Source organism: Gymnogyps californianus, chromosome 7, assembly GCF_018139145.2.
Source record: "Gymnogyps californianus isolate 813 chromosome 7, ASM1813914v2, whole genome shotgun sequence".
NCBI classification, from domain to species: Eukaryota; Metazoa; Chordata; class Aves; order Accipitriformes; family Cathartidae; genus Gymnogyps; species Gymnogyps californianus.
The window spans coordinates 26,663,655-26,680,993 of NC_059477.1; the positions used below are offsets into that span (position 1 = coordinate 26,663,655).

Genomic DNA, 17,339 nt, shown 5'->3' on the forward strand with positions numbered 1-17,339 from the left:
TGCGGTGCTTGCAGGGAGGAGGATTTGGGGAGGGGGTGAGGGCCGGTTTGCTGCCGGCTGGGAGCTGGGAGCTGCTCGGGGGGGCCGCGCCCCCCGTGCCCACCTCCCCACCTCGCCGGGGCGGTGACCTGCAGGGTGCCCCGGAGGGGGACACACAGGCACTGGGGTCTGCATCCCCTCCGAAGTGCGTAGGGACCTGTCCCTGGGGAGCGAGGGCTGCGCGGGAAAGCGGGGTCCTCCCCCGGCACGCCATTCCCACCCCGCCGCCGGGTGGGCGATGCCGGGCGGGTGCCTGTCACCCCGGGGTGAGGGGACACGGGAGGGGCAGCCCCTGGGCCGGGACACCCTGGCAGCCCACGGGTTAATCCCCGTCCCCGGTCCCGCCGCGGGACCGTCAATGGTTAAACCCCGGGTTAATGAGTGGCAAGGAGCCCGGCAGCTCCGGCGGGTGCCAGCCCCCCCCCGCCCCCGGCAGGGACCCCCGGCCCCTCGGCGCCGCCGGGCCCGCAGAGGGTTAAATCCAGCAGGGCAGGTCCCGGCGCAGATGTTTTTGGGCTGTGCTCCTGGGAGAGGAAACGGCTGAGCGAGGCATCAGCCCTCTTGGTTTTAAGGGGAAAACAAGAAAAAAAGAGAACTGCTCCGTTCCCGGGGCGCCTGATCCCCCTCAGCATCCGGGTCAGCCCCCGGTGCGGGACTGGTGACCCCGGTGTGGGTGCTGGGGGGCAGCTGGCAGGGATGGGGGAGTGGCAGGGGCTGCGCCCCCCGAGTCCTCATGGAGGGTGCTGGGGTGGCATCTGCTGTGTGACGAGTTTGGGGGTGCTGGGGGGCACCCAAGTGGGCACCCCGTGTCCCTACAGCGCGGTGGCACTGGGAGGGCTGCGTGTGTCCTGCCTGGAGTCTGAAGCCATCCCTGGGGGTGACACCCCCGGGGAAAGCGGGTCGGGAGAAAACGAGCCCCCAGCCCATGCCCTCTCTAACGAAGCCTCTCCGTTAGCGATCCCGCTGGCCCCTGTTTCAGGAAGGGCAGGGCTGGTGCCACCCTGCGGGGCTGCTGCCCCCCTGGGCAGGGTGCTGCGCCTTGGGGCTGTGCCCATCTGTGTCCCCCGCCTTTTGGGGTCCTGAGCTGAGGGGTCTGTTTGCACCCTGACTTGTTTTGGGGGGGCTGCCGGAGCAGAGCTGTGCCCTGCCCTGGGCCACCTTCTTGCTTGCTTTGCCACTGTCCCGTGCCTGGTCTCGTGCAGCCCATCCCCGGGGCATCCCGTCATGGTGCCGGCAGCCCCCGATTAGCACCAGAGCCGCCCCGCTGGGTGTTGGGGTGCAGGGAGAAGAGCAGCCCCACGGCACGGCCCCTGGGCAGGGGGGAGTGGCTCCATCTCTGCTTCCCCCTCCTGTTCCCATACCATAGGTGGGGGACCCCAGTTTTGGGGGTGCTGCTCAGCAGTTCAGTTTCACTGCAGCATGTTCAGCTCCGTCCCATGGGGTGGGGACACAGCACTGACCCCAGTCTCCATCTGCTCGGGGCTTTCCCCCATGAGGGGAGCCCCCAGGCTCAGTGCTGGGGGGGGAGGGGGGCTTATTTTGGCACCTTGACCACCCCTGGAGGTGGGTCACAGCCCCAGGGGCACTGGCAGTTGCCCCTGATGCCATGGGGCAGCCCAAAGCCTGCAGTCGGTGTCTCTATGCCTAGGGATGGGGCTTGCCTGGTGCTCCACCAGTATGGCAGAGAGGATCCCTAGGCCAAAGGGGATCTGTGGGGCAGAGTCCCACACAGGGCTCTCAATGGGGCACAGGCAGCCACCCTGCCTTCTTATAGGCCCGTGTGCTGGCCAATCCCACGTGAGCACCCACGCTCCAGCCAATCCCATGTCAGAATCCATTTGTTGACCAGTCCCCTGTGAGAATCCGTGCACTGACCAATCCTGTGCTGGAATCACTGCTCTGACCAATCCTGCATGAGAATCACTGCTCTGACCAATCCTGCATGAGAATCAGTGCTCTGACCAATCCCATGTCAGAATCCATGTATTGACCAATCCCGTGTGAGAATCTATGCACTGACTAAGTCTGTCTAAGAATCCATGTGCTGCCCAATCCCAGGTGAGAATCCATGCACTGACCAATCCCAGGTGAGAATCCAGGCGCTCACCCATCCCAGGTGAGAATCCAGTTGCTGCCCAATCCCATGTAAGAATCCATGCACTGACCAATCCCATGTAAGAACCTGTGCATGGACCAATCCTGGTGAGGCCCCCTGCAGCAGACCATGTCCCAGCCAATCCCAGTGTGTCTCTGCTCCCGGCCAATCCCTGGTGTGGGAGCTGCTCCCTGGCCAATCCGGGTGGCCGGTTTGGGGCCGGCGTGGGGTTGATAAGGGGCTGGGGGGACCCCTCTGCCTTCCCTTGGGGCAGGCTGGGTGCAGGGGGACAGTGACCCCATGCCCTCCCTTGGGGCAGGCTGGTTGTGGGGTCCCCATGGGACTGGGGTGAGGGGTGTCCCCACAGTGGGGTGGCAGCACCCATGGGTGGGTGCTGGCAGGAGGGCATGGCTGGGGCTGTGGGGCCGGCGCCAGGCAGGCGCTGGCCCATGGGGCCGGATCCAGACCCGCTGCCTGCAGATGTTGCCTTTTTAGGCACTGGAGCTCAGCACATCCCTGCCTGTGGCCGGCCCCGTGCCGAGCCAGCGCCCGCTGGCAGAGCAGGGCCAGCCCCTGTCCTGGGTGTGCGGAGGCAGCTCTGTCCCCCTCCTGACCCCAAAAACCCCTGTTTTCCCTCAAACAGGCCCAGGGACACTACCTTCTCCCCCTTCCCCTAGTCGGCACTTGGCAACCCTGGGGCCGATTGCTCAAACCGCCCTGGAGCCGGGACCTGCCCTTATTTGGGTTGAAACTAGGGCTATTTTGGTGCTGCTGCCTCCATCGCAACCCCTTGGAGCTTCCCTGTGCATCGCCTTCCCCGTCCTATCTCCCTGTGCCGGGGCTGCTGGACTGGCCAGCCATGGGCTGCTTGGGGGCCGTCACCCTCCTGGCCATGCTGTGGGTCCCGGGGTGTGTTGGGGTGCTGGTGGTGGCCCCTGGGGTCGCTGCGGGGTGGAGCGGCTGGTGTCCCGCGTGGTATCTCAGCCCTGATCTGCAGGGCTGGGTGTACTGGGTGACCTCTGTCCTGGCCCTGCTGCCGCCTTCCTGGCGGGGATGGGCCACGGGGTGGCTCTCCGGGGACATACCGGAGGGGAGACAGAGGGGATGGGGTCTGTCCCAGCTTGGGGGACATCCCTGGCACAGTGGTGGCTCTTTGCTGTGCAGTATCCTCTCTGGGTACCACTAGCATCTCTTGGGCAATGCAGGGGCAGGGCAGCCCAGTGGCCTCTGCCCTGGCACGGGTGCTGCCAGGCATGCCAGCACAGAGGGGATGGCACGTTGACAGTCCCTGGCCCAGCTGCAGGGCAGGCTGGGGATGCTCGGAAGGAAGCCTGGGAGCGGTGAGACCTCCGTGCCCCGGCATAAGCCCAGCCTGACTCACTCGGAGCCGCTGGCCAAGCCGCTCCCCAGCCCTTCGGCACAGCCGCCAGTTGCCCCCACCCGAGGGGAGAAACCCGAAAAGCAGCAGAGCCCCTGAGTGCTAGTGGGGGCAGAGAGGGGCTGTGTGGTGCTGGGGTGCTGCCCCCTCCATGGGACCCCCGTTCTGGGGGGGGCCAGGGCTCCGCGTGGCCACCCTGTGCCTCGCACACTGGGGCTGTGCCGGGTAGGGTGGAGCTGGGGCGAGGGGGGAGCAGGCGTGGATGGAAACATGCCGTCCTCTCGCCGGGGACTTGTTGCATAAACAGGAGATTTGCCAGAGCTGCGAGAAATGTGAGGGCAGGAGCAGGCAGCATGTGGTGTGGGCAGGGGGGACCTGACCCCTGTGCGGGGCAGCGGGGTGGCTGGAGGGGCACTCTCTGAGCCCGGACCCTATAGTCCCTTATGGCTGGCAGGGGGGAAGGATGCTGCGGCTGGTCCCACTGGGAAGGGGGGAACAGGGGTACTGGAGAGGGGAAAACCTTCCCCGACATCCCCAACTTGGTGGCCCCAAACTGTTCCCTTAAAGTGCCTTTGGCTGTGGGGTGCTAGAGTGGGGCTCCCATTCTGCCCCACACTGTGGCTAAGAAGGGGCTTGGCAGGGCTTGGTGGCTGCGGCAGGGCTGGAGGGGCTGGCGAGCAGGGGAAGGGCTCTGGGGCCGGCTGGGGGGTTGCTGTGGCCTGTGGCTGTCCATGGGACGCCCCCCTTGCCTGGGGCAGGGTCTTGGGGTGAGCAGAGAGCCGTGGGGTGCATGGGGAGGTGATGCGCAGCCCAGCTGGGATGTGGGTGACACAAAGCTCAGGGCACCTTGCTAGGGAGGAAGAGGTCCCCCATGGGGTGATGTGGGATCCCATGAGGCTCCCCGTGGGGTGACGTGGGTTGAGCTGGCATCGGTGCCACTCCAGTGTTGTCCCACGGGACGCCGATCTGGCCACTGAGTCACCATCGTCTTTGGCAATCGTGTTTCCAGCCTGCAGGGTGGTTTGGGCAGGGGAACCCCTTCCTGGGGGCTGGAGGGAGTAGGGTGCCTTGCCTCCCTCTTTTGGGGTCCACATCCCTTCTGGGTAGGGGGGGCTAGGAGGGCTGTGCCTGCCTGATGCTGGCTTGCTGTGGGGGAGGTCCGGGATGCCAGGGGGGTCCCTTCTGACAGCACGTCTCCGGCTCTGACCGCACCAGCTGGGCTGGCTTGCTGGCGTCTCAGTGCCTGGCTGTGGGAAGCGGCTCCGGTGTGCTGGGGTCCACGCGAAGGCTGGGGTGGCTGGTGCTGCGGCTGCTCCCGGCATCGCAAGAGTCAGCACCGGCCCGGATATCGGCCGGCTCGGGAATGTTTATCGGAGCTCCTGGGGAAGGGGAAAACAAAAACCGCCACCCAAAGGAAGGGATATGCGTCAGAGATGGGCCTGCATCGCCCACCGGCAGCCGGGCGGGCTGTGCTGTGGGCTGTGGGCCAGCGCTCGCCCAGCTCCGGCAACTTGGCCGGGGGAACCCCTGTGCTCCCCCAGCCTGCCCTGTGCCCAGTGCTGCACTGACCCAGCCCGCTCCCAAATCGCAGGGCCCCTCCATGGAGGTTTGTCCCCTGCCAGCCCTGCTGACATCCCACGGGCTGGGTCTATAACTCGCAGGGATGCTCCGGCTGGAGCAGGACCCAGCGATGCCCCTGGGCACCTCCACGGCTGCAGGGGTTATTTTGCTGAGGGAGGAGGAGGGAGAGGAATGATTTGGGAGGGAGGGAGATGCGAGCGGTGGTTGCAGCATGGAGAAGGCTCTGGGGTGTCTCATCACTGGATACGTGGTGGATGTCCACATCCCTCCAGCCTCGCTCGGTGCTTGTGAACCGGTACTGAAGTCCTGGCAGGGATCTGGGGTGCAGAGGCTGGTCCCTGAGCTGCAGCCGGTGGGGTTTGGTGGAGGAGGGCTCCCGTGGGCTGCTCTGCTCTGGGGCGGTGTGGCCAGGGGCTGCCCGGGGTCTGCTGGCTAGGTGTTTACTTCTGGACATCTCGAGGGTATCGAGTTTCTCTAGGTATGGTGACAGCTGGCTGTGAGCGAGCGAGCCCATCGCTGCTCTCCAGGGGAAGGCTGCAGGGTGTGCCCAGCCCTTTACGAGACATCAGAGAGTCCCCACCACTCGTGGCCGCGGGGCTTCGTTCGCTGGGAAACTGATTTTGCTGCTTGGCAAAACCCGGGTCTCAAGGCAGCGGCTCGCGGGATGTGGCTGCTGGGAGGGATGGGGCTGCGACCTGGGGGGCCGGGGGCCATGGGGGGCTGGTGGGGTGGGCGGCAGCCCCGCTGCGCCTCGTTCCTCGCATTCCTGGGCAGGGCTGCCGGGCGGCGGGGTCGTGGCGGCGGGGGCCGGGCGGCAGGAATGCAAACACCGGTGGGGGGGAGAAGAAAGGCCGCTGTGTCTGCCACGGCGAGGCGAAGCCCGGACCAGGGGTGTGCAGGTCCCTCCGCCTTTCCCACCCCTCCCTGCACCGGGGCACGCGGGGGTCCCTGGGGAGGGAGGTGGCGGCGGTCCTGGGGGTCGCCGCAGTCCTGTGCGGGGTGATGCTCTTGCCGGTCCTGTGGGACAGGAGGGATGCTCCTGCACCCCTGCGTCAGGAGCTCGGCTTCCCTAGGAAGGGGTCCGTTGCCTGGGGCAGGGTCTTCCCTCTTCTCCTTGAACCCGGGCCATGTTTGAGCCAAACTTGAGAGAGGGGTGGAAGCTGAAAACAGCGTTACGTTCCTGCAGTCCTCGTAAAACTGCCTTTCTGGGATGAGAGAGTGCCATACAGCCCGGGTTGGTGTCTCCTGTGGATGGGAGGAGCGGTGCTGGGTGAGCACAAGCCCATATTAGACATCAGAGAATCCGCTAGGGCAGGGAAATACAACCACGGGCACCCCAGTTTTCTCCCTTCTCCAGCCGAAGGAGCATTCGTAGCCTGCAAACCTCCTGGTGCCGACAGCGGAGGAGGGGTGGGCATGGACCCTACCTGTCTGTGGGACCAGCGTGTCCCATGGTGGGGGAGCTGCACATCTCCCCCCATCACCGGCCTCGGGAGCCAGGGCCGGGTGGGCGCCAGGGACCCTTGGTGGAGCATCCCCAGGGGAAGAGCCCGGCAGTGTGCAGGGCACGGTGCGGGGTACGGCACAGCCCTCGCCGGCCCCGTCCGCAGCGGCTCGCTGCCGGAGAACATTCCAGGGAGGCTGGCGCGGGGCCAGCGCCGCGGGGCAGGGAAAGGGGCCTTTTATGGAAGCGTTTCTGCATTAGAATAAAATCATAATAATAATGCGCAGGGGAAGGGAGCGGGAGGAGGAGGAACCCCTGAAGAAAACAGGGAGGCGGGATGGGAACAGGCTGGCAGCTGGGGATAGGGCAGGCCCTGGGCATCGCCCTGCGGCGACGGGGATGGGGTGGGATCCGGGTGCTCTGAGTGGGGTGCTTGGGGCAAATCCTGCTTTTTATGGCCCAGGACGGGGGAAGCTGAGTGGGGTGCGGGGGATCCCCATGCCGCCATGGTGGGGGACCAGCCCCTGAGTGGTGTTTGGCACGTTGGCTCGATCCTGGGATGGGGCAGGGGGGTCACCACTCCTGGGGACACATGGCGGGGTTTGGAGGGGACAAAGCACCCTGAATCACACCCTCCTGCTACCACTGGCATCTCCGGGCCAACGCAGGACTGGAGCGGCTGTTCCCGCTGCCCCCAGCACCAACAAACAAGGCGCTGCCTCTCCCACTCTGGCGTGCCGCTGCTTCCCGGCGGACTGGGGTGCACGCAAAACCCAAGGTTAATTGTCAGTAATTGCCGCTGGTAATTAAGGTAACAATAGCCGGGCTGTTCAGCTGGCGGCTGCAGGAGCGCTCACGAGGCTGGGCTGGGGTTTGTTCCAGGAGCTGCTCTTGGCATCAGGCAGCCGTGCCGTGCCCTGCTGTGCCCGCCCGGGGCTGGGGCTGCCCGAGCTCCCTGGCCGAGGACGAATGGCACCACCGCTGTGGCCCCGAGCCTGCTCCTGTTAGTGGGGAGCCCAGCCTTGAGCTTGGGACGCTGCCTGTGCTCCTGCCCAGGGCGGCGGGGCCATGGGCCACGGGTGTCCCTGTCACCCCCTTGGGCAGGTGCTGGGTTTGCTTGAGACGGGGGGGTGGATGGTGCAGCCCAGCCCCTTCCCATGCCCCATGCTGGGCTGGGGGCTGCAGGGACTAATCCTGTCCCTCTTTCTGCTTCCTTGCAGGCTGTGACCCCCTGCTCCCCCGCTGTCAACTATGAGCCGGTAAGCGAACCCCCCTGAAGCCATGGGTGACAGGCAGGGCTCTGGGGATGCTGAGTGGGATGGGACACCCTGTTCTGCACTGGGTGTGGGGCTTTCTTTGCCTGGGGGCTTCAGGGTGTGAGTCCCCCACCTCCAAAACCACAGAGCTCCTGTGCTGGAGGTAATGGCATCCCCCCATTTCAGTGCTGTGCCCCCCAGCATTGCTGGCTGCAGGGCATCCCATGTCAGCAGCATGAGTTGGGGCAGCCCAGCCATCACAGGACTCCTGGAGCTGGAGCTTTTGGGGAAGAGGGGCTTACAGGGTTGCTGGGAGGGACAGGCAGATGGGACGTGACCAGCCTGGGCTCTAGGGTCCCCTGGCGCCGAGGGCCTCCCCTCCCTGGCCAGAGCCAGGGCGGTTTCTTGCACTCCCGGAGATGGCTGTACCAGATGTGCCTTTGGCTCGGGGCGCCCAAGGCCGTGCGTGTGCAGCCCTTGTTATTGTCACCCTCTGCTTTTGTCCCTCTTGGGGACCTTTAATGAGCAGCTGGGGCCAAGGCGATGCACAGCCATTCCCACCCTGTCCTCTCCGGACACCAGGAAAACAGCTGGGCGCCCCATCTCCCTTCACCCTGTCCTGGGGAGGACAGACGCGGGGGCGCTGGGTGGGCAGCCATGCTCCCTTACCACACTGGTCCGGGCCATGGCAGGGCTCCGGGGATGGCAGGGCACCGGGATGGTGCCGGGAGCAGGACCATGCCCGGGGCAGAGGTTTGGGAAGCGTGGCATGTATCTTGCCGGCAGAGCAACCCCCCTGCCCCGTCCCCAGCCCGGCTGTGCCCGTGGTGGCGGGCAGAGAGGGCACGTGGTGGCGGGGAGGCTGGCATTGCCTGGGGCTGGCGCGGCTGCCCTTCCTTCCTGCTCCGGATGTGTGCCAAGGCTTGCTGGGGCAGGCGCTGGGGAGAGGAGGCCCTGGCAGGGTTTCAGCTCCGGGCTCGGCAGCCTGGTAGTGCTGGGGTGGCCGTGCCCTGCACGGGGCCCTGGGCTGGGCACCCTGTAGCCGGGCAGGGGTCTAACCTGAAAAGTGGGTTTAGGGGATGGCCCCCTGTGAGCTCATGAGGGCAGCGCATGAGCCCAAGCGAGCAAGGGGATGGGGTGGGAGCAGAGCGTACTGCCTGCCCCGGGGCCCCGTGGTGGTTATCTGCCCCGGGTTTAATCTCTGCCTGCACCCCCCGCCCCTGACAGCCTCCTCGGGCACTTATCACCAGCAAAAACATGTTGGCTTTGAGGTGGGACCGTTACTGTGGCTTCGGGAGGAAATCGAAAGGGGTTTGCCCCGTCCCATGCCTGGAAATGGCAGCCCCGGCCCCACTGCCAGGACCGGAGCAGCATGTTCTCGGGGGTCCCCTCCGTCCCCCTGGTCCCAAGACCCCCAGGAGCCACCCACCTGGGTCCCTTTGCTGCGCCACCCCCAGGCACCCCAAACAGCTGTCCCCAGGCAGAGGTATCTGTCCCCTGCTCCCTATATTTGGGTTCCAGACACTCTCCCCTACCCTGGGAAGTAAATTCCTGTCCCCAGCCCCATTTCAAAGCTCTCTGTGGACTCCAGTGGTGTGTCACCAAATTTGCCCCTTTTTTGAGCATCTCAGACCCCCACTCTGCTCCCGCTGGGGTCCTTTGCCAGCCCCGTGGGGCTGAGTTTGTCTTCGAGAGCTGGGCCTGCCGGTGGCCAGCAGCCAGGCTGGGTGTGGGGCTGCACCAGGCTCGCCCCGTTGTTTACCTCCTGGCTGTGGAGTCTGTCCATGGAGGATCCGGATGGGATCCCGGAGGTGTGGGGGGCACCGGGTGCCCGCCATGGAGCGGGCGCAGGGTTCGGCCGAGCACTCTCCATCCATGACAGCGGTCCAGCGTGGGGGGCGGCTGCCGGGAGGCAGGACGGCAGCGCCCTCGCTACCTGAGCATCGCCCCGGCTCCCTGCTTGGGTTTCGAGGGATTCCCGACCTTTAGGAAGAGCGGACATGTTGGCGGGCAGGGAAGGAAACGGGACCGTGGCGCATTTCCTAGGAAGGGCCAGAAGTAGCCAGGGGGGAACTTCTGACCCCGGCCCCCGCTCTGTGTGCGTGTCTCTCTCTCAATCTCTCTCTCCTCTCTTGCTTGCCTTTTTCTCACCCTCCCCTTCCTCCTGCCTGCCTGCAGCCATCCCCAGGGGAGAGCATCACGAAGCAGGTAGATGCCCTGGTAAGTGCTACCAGTCGTGGAGTCTGATCTCTGCGTCGAGACCTCCCGGGGGGTCACTTGTGCCTGTCCCATTGCTGCAAGCACCCCCCACAGCCAAAATCTCTCAGCCTGGGATGCCCCCATGGTCCCCCAACATCCCTGGGACCCCCCAGCCCTCTCTCCCTGCCAGCCAAAGTGATGATGGCCACGCCAAAGGCCAAGTGAGGTGCCCGGGGTCGGTGGCAGAGGCGGTGGTGGAGCCCAGCAGAGGCGGGGCCAGGGCTTTTGCTGCAGAGCTGGCTTTCCTGTCCCAGAGCCGGGGATATGTTATTTAATCTGTGGACATGAAATTGCTAAGACAGTGTAGACAAACGCCCTGCCAAAATCAACGCGGACGGCTTCCCCCTGCCCGCAGCCAGCTCGCCGGCCTCCCTGCGTGCTGGGGCTGGGATCTGAGGGATGGAGGCAGAGCAGTTCCCATGAGGAAGAGGGTGAAAGCCTTCCTCACCTGGGAGCTAGCTTTGCCCCATCCCTTTGGTTGTCCAAGGTGTGTTTCTAAATCCTGGAGAACTGGAGAAAGAGCATCCACAGCTGGAAAAATCCAGCAGGACAGTCAGGAGCCCCGTTTGATGGCTTTGCTCTCCTTTAGGGAAGTTTCCTGGTATTTCTGCAGCCTTTCTCATGCCTCACATCACCCTTTCCAGGCAGAAGGAACCTACGGGTTTTGGATGCTGCCCAGAACCTGGGAACATGCCGAGCCAGCCTGGGGCTGCTAGGCGGATGCTCAATGGGGCTGGCAGGGGGGTCTTCAACCCAACGTGACTGGGACCAGCCTGTCCTGTGCTGGGCTGGACTGGGACATACTGGCTTGGCTGGGGTCTCTGCTCTAGAGGGGACCTTTGCAGGGTCTCCCAGCCCAGCAGCGGGTAGGAGTGTTTAATAACACGAGCGCTTGCTCCTATCAGCTGATCGCGGGCTGACTCTTCCTCGTGCAGAGGCTGGCAGCAGAGAAGGCAGTGCGGCTGCGGTTAGATTGGGGGGGAGCAGGGCAGAGCTGGGGGGCTCCGGCCAGGGTGGGGGATGCTGGAGGGCCCTGGCCGTGGGCACCCGCTCTGCTGGGCCAGGAGGGTGCCGGGAGCCGAGCCACCATGCCATGGAAATGGATTAGCAAGGGTCTCACCGCTGTCAAGGTATGGAGAGGGAGAGGGGCTCTGGCATGCCTGCCTCGCTCACCCTCCGGTGCCTCAGTTTCCCGAGGCGGGAGAGGGGGGCAAGTCCCGGTTGTCCCATGTCAGCTCCTCCGTCGGGCAAGGCTGCGGTTTGGGAGGCTGCTGCAGCTGGGTGGGGTGACAGGGGCTGATGGGGCTCCCCTGGCTGGCGAGTGCGGGTGGGGGACCCCAGACGCCTCCTGCTATGAAGGTCTGGGGCAGAGCAGAGCCCGCAGTGGGGATCCCATCCCGGTCACCAGCGGGTGACGCAGGGACGAGCCCACGCTCAGGTTCAAGCTTGCTCCACACACCCTGGCTCTGCCCAGGAAAGGTTTTACCTCTCTTTTTGCTGCCTTTTAACTCCTTCTTTGTCCCCAGGGATGCTGGAGGGTTTCTGGGGTGAGCAGGCAATTTGGGGCACCCTGAAGAGAACCTGTGGGGGGGATCATCACTGTTGCCCGAGCACCCCTGGGCACTCTGGTGGGGCTGCCGCCTTCTGGAGCAGCTTTGGCTGGGAGGGGAGACCGTTCTCCCCGGGCCCCGTGGGCTGCCGAGCCCGGCTCTGCTCCGCCAGGCAGCCTGACCTTGAAAGGGGGACGCGAGGCCGATGGAGGGTGACGCCGGCTGCCCACGGGAGCAGCCCTGGGACCGCGCTGGGTGGGAGACGGTGGGTGAAGGGCATCGGGGAAACCTCTCCCACCTCGTCCCGTCACCTCCGGTGTGCCGGTTGCGGGATGCCGCAGCCCTGAGGAGGGTGGCAGCAGGTCCCACAGCTCCGCGGACAAAAGAGGCATCCCAGGAGCTGGCTGCGGGGCGCATCTCTTGTTTCTGGATCCTTCCGGGGGCTCGAGACGTGCTGCGTGCGCGAGATGAGTCTTTAAATGACTCTTGCTTATTAGCTGGAGATACTAAAACTAATGAGGTGTGAGTGTGTTTTTCCTTAGCGGTTTTTTTTTGGAAACCCTGCTTTGTTTTTCGGCTGAGGTCATGAAGTCACCGAGCAAACGGGCTGCAGATGAAATTCTTGAGGCCGGAGAACATGCATAAATAGAAGTTTCCTGCTCCGAGAGCTCAAACATTTCCTCCCTGCGTTCGGCTCTGTGGAGCCGGGGCCAAAGCAAACTGTCGTGCCTGGCTGGCTCCTCGCCGCCACTTAGGCAGCGAACCTGCCCCTGCACTGGGCAGGGCCAAAGCCACTCTGTCCTGCCAGGTGTGTGCCTGGAGCCTGGCTGAGATCGGCGGGACTTGTGACATGCCTGAGACTGTCCCCCCACCCACAGCATCCTCCTCAAAGATCCTCTGGGACCCTGTGCCGAGGGACCGGCCCCGCAGTGCCCGTGGTGGCTGGTCCCAGCTGTGCTGGGGTTGCGAGAGCTGGGTTTTGCTTGTGGCCGTGGTGGGGGGACGATGGTGCTGTCGAGGTCTTTGGTGCCACTGGGATGCTTAGTGGGTGGGATTTGGAGACAGCGATATTTTGGGGGTGTTATGGTGCGCAGTGCAGTGTGGCAGGGGTGGGATGCTCTGGCAGCACCATCACACCTGGCTCTTGCAGGACCCCTGTGCTGGCTGTGGGCTGAGTCAGGGCAGTAACTTGCTTTTCCTCTCTGGTTCTTTAGGATGCCACAAAATCCCCCAGGAGCGGGCAGTCACGCCGCAAAACGTCCAGGTAGGTGTCTCAGTTTCCCCTGCTGGGGACCATCTCTGCCCTGCCTGAGCCTCGCCCCCCCGCCAACACTTTGCTTCTCCAGATGTGCTAGAGCTGGGAGATGCTCCCCATGGAGAAGACGCGGGGGTTATGACCCACCATCCCCAACCTGGGGTCCCCAGGACAACCCAACAGGGCTGGGAGCAGGGGAAAGGCTGTGGGCAGCCCTGCTGCTGCATCCCCACGTGTTCCAACCTGTCTCGCTTAACCCCAGGGGCTGTGCAGTGTGGGGAAGGGTCACCGCGTCCCCTCCCCATGCTGTGTCGTGACAGCGGTCCCCTCCCTCACCCAGGAGCATGAGCCTGACCACAGCCATGGAGAGCAGCTGTGAGCTGGACCTGGTGTACATCACGGAGAGGATCATAGCCGTCTCCTACCCCAGCACGGCCGAGGAGCAGAGCTTCTGTAGCAACCTCCGTGAGGTGGCCCACATGCTGAAGTCCAAGCATGGAGACAACTATGTGGTGAGGGAAATGGCTGGGTCCCCTCCAGGCTGGGGAAGGGGCTGGGGTGCTCAGGTCCTGGGGATGGGGTGCTGCAGGGGATGGGTGCTGCATCCTTGCCTCTGGCTGGGCTTGACTTTCATGAGGGGCGTTTTTGCACCGAGACAGATGGATTTTTTCCTGCCTTGAAGCTTTCCAGTCCCTTTTAGACCCCCTGGGAGTTTTTGGCTGTTGCGTTGTCCTGTGGCAAGGTGTTACTCAGGTTAATGTGTTTGGGAAGGCCTCTCACGGGGGGATTTGGGGAAGCTTTGAACTGAGGAAGAGGTGGGGGGTGGCAGCGAGGCAGGAAGGTGTCCCCTCACTCTGTCTTTCCTCTTCCCTGAAGCTTTTCAACCTCTCTGAGCGGAGACATGACATCAGCAAACTTCACCCCAAGGTGGGTTGCAGCTGTGGGGAGCAGAGGGGCTCGGGGCAGGGCTGTCTGTGGGACCAGCTCCCCACTGCAAGCTATTTGGGGGAGGAGCGGCCACCCTTTCTATCCCATCCAGCTGGTGGAGGAGCAGGGGAGGGAAAGCACTGAGACTTCCCAAGGAGTTTGTGGGGTCTCAGCTTAACCCCCCCACCCCGTCCCTAGCCCAAACCTGGCTGTTGGGGCCTCTTGGAGACCTCCCTAAGGCATTGTCCCCGTCCCTGTGAACGTGGGGGAGCCCTGGGCAGCTGAGCTGAGTGACCCAGAGAGGGGCTGAGATCTCGGACCCCGATGGCTCCCCCAGGGCAGAGGTCTGGGCAGTGGGGTGCAGGGTTGGGGAGAGGCTGGGAGGGGCACGTCAGGGCAAGGCGGTGGTGCCCCCCCGGGTACGTGCCCTGGGCTTTGAACGCCAGCAGGCTGGGGACTGCAGAGGGGGCAGAGCCTGGCGTGGATGTGACCCCTGGCTGTCCCTGCCCCCCACCCAGGTGCTGGATTTTGGGTGGCCCGACCTGCACACCCCAGCGCTGGAGAAGATCTGCAGCATTTGCAAAGCCATGGACACGTGGCTCAATGCGGCGGCACACAACGTGGTGGTGCTGCACAACAAGGTGGGTCGGACCCTGCCTCCACAGTGATGGGGCTCTGGAGGGGGCGGGGGGCTGCAGGGATGGGGCTGAGCAGCCTCAGTGGCTAAGGGGTGCAGGGAACGTGGTGGTTTGTGGCTGGGGGCGTGTGTAGGTGTCGGCACACGTGTGCACTGGTGTGTGTCTATAAGGGTTGGGGTGTGCGTGTGGGTTGGTGCATGTGTGTAGGGACCAGTGTGTGCATGCCCACGTGCGGGGCAGCTGTGCCTGGGTGCTCGCAGGCACCGCTGCCCCCGTGACACCCCTTCTGCTGTGTGCCTGCAGGGGAACCGTGGCCGGCTGGGGGTGGTGGTGGCTGCCTACATGCACTACAGCAACATCTCGGCCAGGTGAGAGGGACACGCCGTCCCGGGGTGGGGCCCACTGCTGACCTCCATCCCGGCAGTGCCAGGATGCCGGTGCTGATGCTTTCCTTCAACCTCATCTACCATTTCGTCCCCGCAGCGCTGACCAGGCTCTGGACAGGTTTGCCATGAAGCGCTTCTATGAGGACAAGGTGGTGCCAGTGGGACAGCCATCCCAGAAGAGGTGTGTCCTGGCATGCATTTTGCCCCCGTGGCCAGGGTGGTTGGGTGCCGGGGGGCCAAGGCAGGTGCTCCGCTGTGAGTCCTGCCCCTGAGCTGCCTGTCCCCGCTTTAGGTACATCCATTACTTCAGCGGGCTCCTGTCCGGCAGCATCAAGATGAACAACAAGCCCCTCTTCCTCCACCACGTCATCATGCATGGCATCCCCAACTTCGAGTCGAAAGGCGGTAGGTGCCCCCCATGCACACACCACCGCCTCACACTGCCTGGCCAGGCTTGCTGTCCATGGGGGATATTTTTCACAATTTCCTCCACAATTTGAATTTTCCTTTCCCTCTCAGGGACTGTTCCCTCTTCGTGACTGTTCACTGTAGCAGGGTGCTACCCTTTTCCCACAGAGATGTTCTCAGGGGGTGCCCCCCCTGTGCAGGGCTCCCGGGGCTGGGCACTAACCTGAGCTGTGGGGTGACAAGGCTTTTCTGATGGCTTTTTGGAGGATGGCACCAGACTGAGGTTGGGGTTTGGGATGTAGCACCACGCCCGGTGCCAGTACCCAGAAGCGGTCCCTCTCTCTGAGACCATCATCCCACCTCCATCCCTAGCCCAGCGCTTGCCCCAGCTCCTACAGGACCCAAACTGGGCCGTAGAGGCTTTCCCCCTTTCCCACCCCATCCGGAGCATCCCTTTCTGCCCATCCCAGATGTTGCCCATGGTCGGTGCAGGCTGGCCGGGGCGGGGAGCGGCTGTTTGCCTTGGCTCCCTCCCTGTTTGGATTTCTCCCCCATGACTAATCCCTGCCCCGGCCCCTCCGCCCTGCCGGCTAACAGCAGCACGCCTTCTCTCCCTGCCTTGATGTCTTCCAGGTTGTCGGCCGTTCCTGAAAATCTACCAGGCCATGCAGCCCGTCTACACCTCGGGGATCTAGTAACTATCATCTCCTCACTGTGGGGCTTCCCTCCTCTCCGGCACAGGGGGCTTGGCAAGCGGGGGGAGATGGAGAGGGTCAAGGCCAAGTCCCCAGCGGTCTGATACCCTGTGCTTAGTCTGTTTGGGGTCCAGGGAACTGAAAAAAAGGGGCTTTCTTTTCCTTGGAGGTGGTAACTGGCTATACTGGGCCATACTGGGCCCTTCTGCTGGGAGGGCTGTAGTGACTCTGTGTATCAGCAGAGGGAGCCCGGGGCTGCGCAGAGCCTGGGGCTGGCTGGGTGTCCCCACAGGGACCAGGGACAGGGATGGGGACATCTCCCTGGGAGATGGAGGCGTTTCTCCTCTCCCTGCCCAAAGAGCTGCTCCTCCTGCCCGGATTAGTCCTAAAAGCCCTCTTTCTTTCTCCCAAAAAAGAGTTTCCCCCTTTTTTAACCTCCCCATGCTTTATCCTGACACCGTTTTCTGACGCTGCTCTTGGGAGCGGGCGCTTGCAAAGGCAAAGCAGGAGCCGATTTCTCCAGCCACCCAGATGCTCTGCCAGGGACACATCCCATCCCTGGGACTCCCAGCTCCTGGCCCCCTGGAGGGAGCAGAGCCCCTCACCTCGGGAGTGTTCCCATCTCACCCCCCTCGACTGGGATCTCCCTTCCCCGCAGCCGGGCGTCCCCGTTAGCCGAGATTTACTGCCATCCCAGCCTCGCCTTTCAGCTTTTAATAGACTGTTTATGGGACGCCGATAATAAACTCCAGGTTTATCTTGCCTGTGAAATCCAATTCCCTTCTTCCCTCGTCCCCCGCTGCCGACGCCACCGCCCGGAGGCAGCCCCTCGGCTCCCTGGGGAAGGGAGGGCTTCCGGCAGGGAAACTGCGGCAGGGAGGGGAGCCTTCCCCGGGAGCTCTCCCTCCACGTCCTGTGCCCTGCTCGACCTGTGGGAGCCGGGCGGATGGCTGATAGCCCGGCCTCAGCACTCGGGCCCTGGTCAAACCCTCGCACTCAGGGTTTTTAGCACTCTCGTTGAGCTGTGCCTCAGTTTTGCCTTCCTGTCCTCCTCCCCCTGGGAATGGGTGCCCCTTGGGGTGGGGGATGGGACCCTCCTCTGTCACCGAGTGGGCCAGCTCTGTGCTTTGCACCTTTCCTGGCTGGGTTTGGGTGGAAGGGGCTGGTTGAGGTGGCGCTGGGAGCTCGGGGGGGGCTCTGCACTGCAGCTCATGTCCTCCCGCTGTCCCTCTCTGCAGCAACGTGCAAGGAGACAGCCAGACGGGCATCTGCATCACCATCGAGCCTGGCTTGCTCCTCAAGGGCGATATCTTGGTAAGGAGCCTCGGCTCAGCCCCCCTGACAGGGAGCAGCTGGGGGACCGGGTGGTCCTCGTGCCTCGGGACCCCTGGTTCCCCCTTGCCTAGCTCCGGGGGCTCGTCCTGATGG

The 17,339-nt window shown here is 64.2% G+C and overlaps 1 protein-coding gene across 1 annotated transcript in view; it reads left to right on the forward strand.

Moving 5' to 3' along the window:
• The first annotated feature begins 7,760 nt into the window (after positions 1–7,760).
• The window catches only part of TNS1 (tensin 1), a 44,606-nt gene continuing 35,027 nt past the window's right edge, over positions 7,761–17,339 (forward strand). Inside the window, exons 1-10 of the mRNA XM_050899709.1 lie at positions 7,761–7,796; positions 12,817–12,866; positions 13,198–13,369; positions 13,734–13,784; positions 14,303–14,425; positions 14,726–14,790; positions 14,906–14,989; positions 15,101–15,213; positions 15,850–15,910; positions 17,150–17,225. Of these exons, the coding sequence (XP_050755666.1) occupies positions 13,202–13,369; positions 13,734–13,784; positions 14,303–14,425; positions 14,726–14,790; positions 14,906–14,989; positions 15,101–15,213; positions 15,850–15,910; positions 17,150–17,225 (741 nt within the window). The 5' untranslated portion in view covers positions 7,761–7,796; positions 12,817–12,866; positions 13,198–13,201. The remainder of the gene's footprint in view (positions 7,797–12,816; positions 12,867–13,197; positions 13,370–13,733; positions 13,785–14,302; positions 14,426–14,725; positions 14,791–14,905; positions 14,990–15,100; positions 15,214–15,849; positions 15,911–17,149; positions 17,226–17,339) is intronic.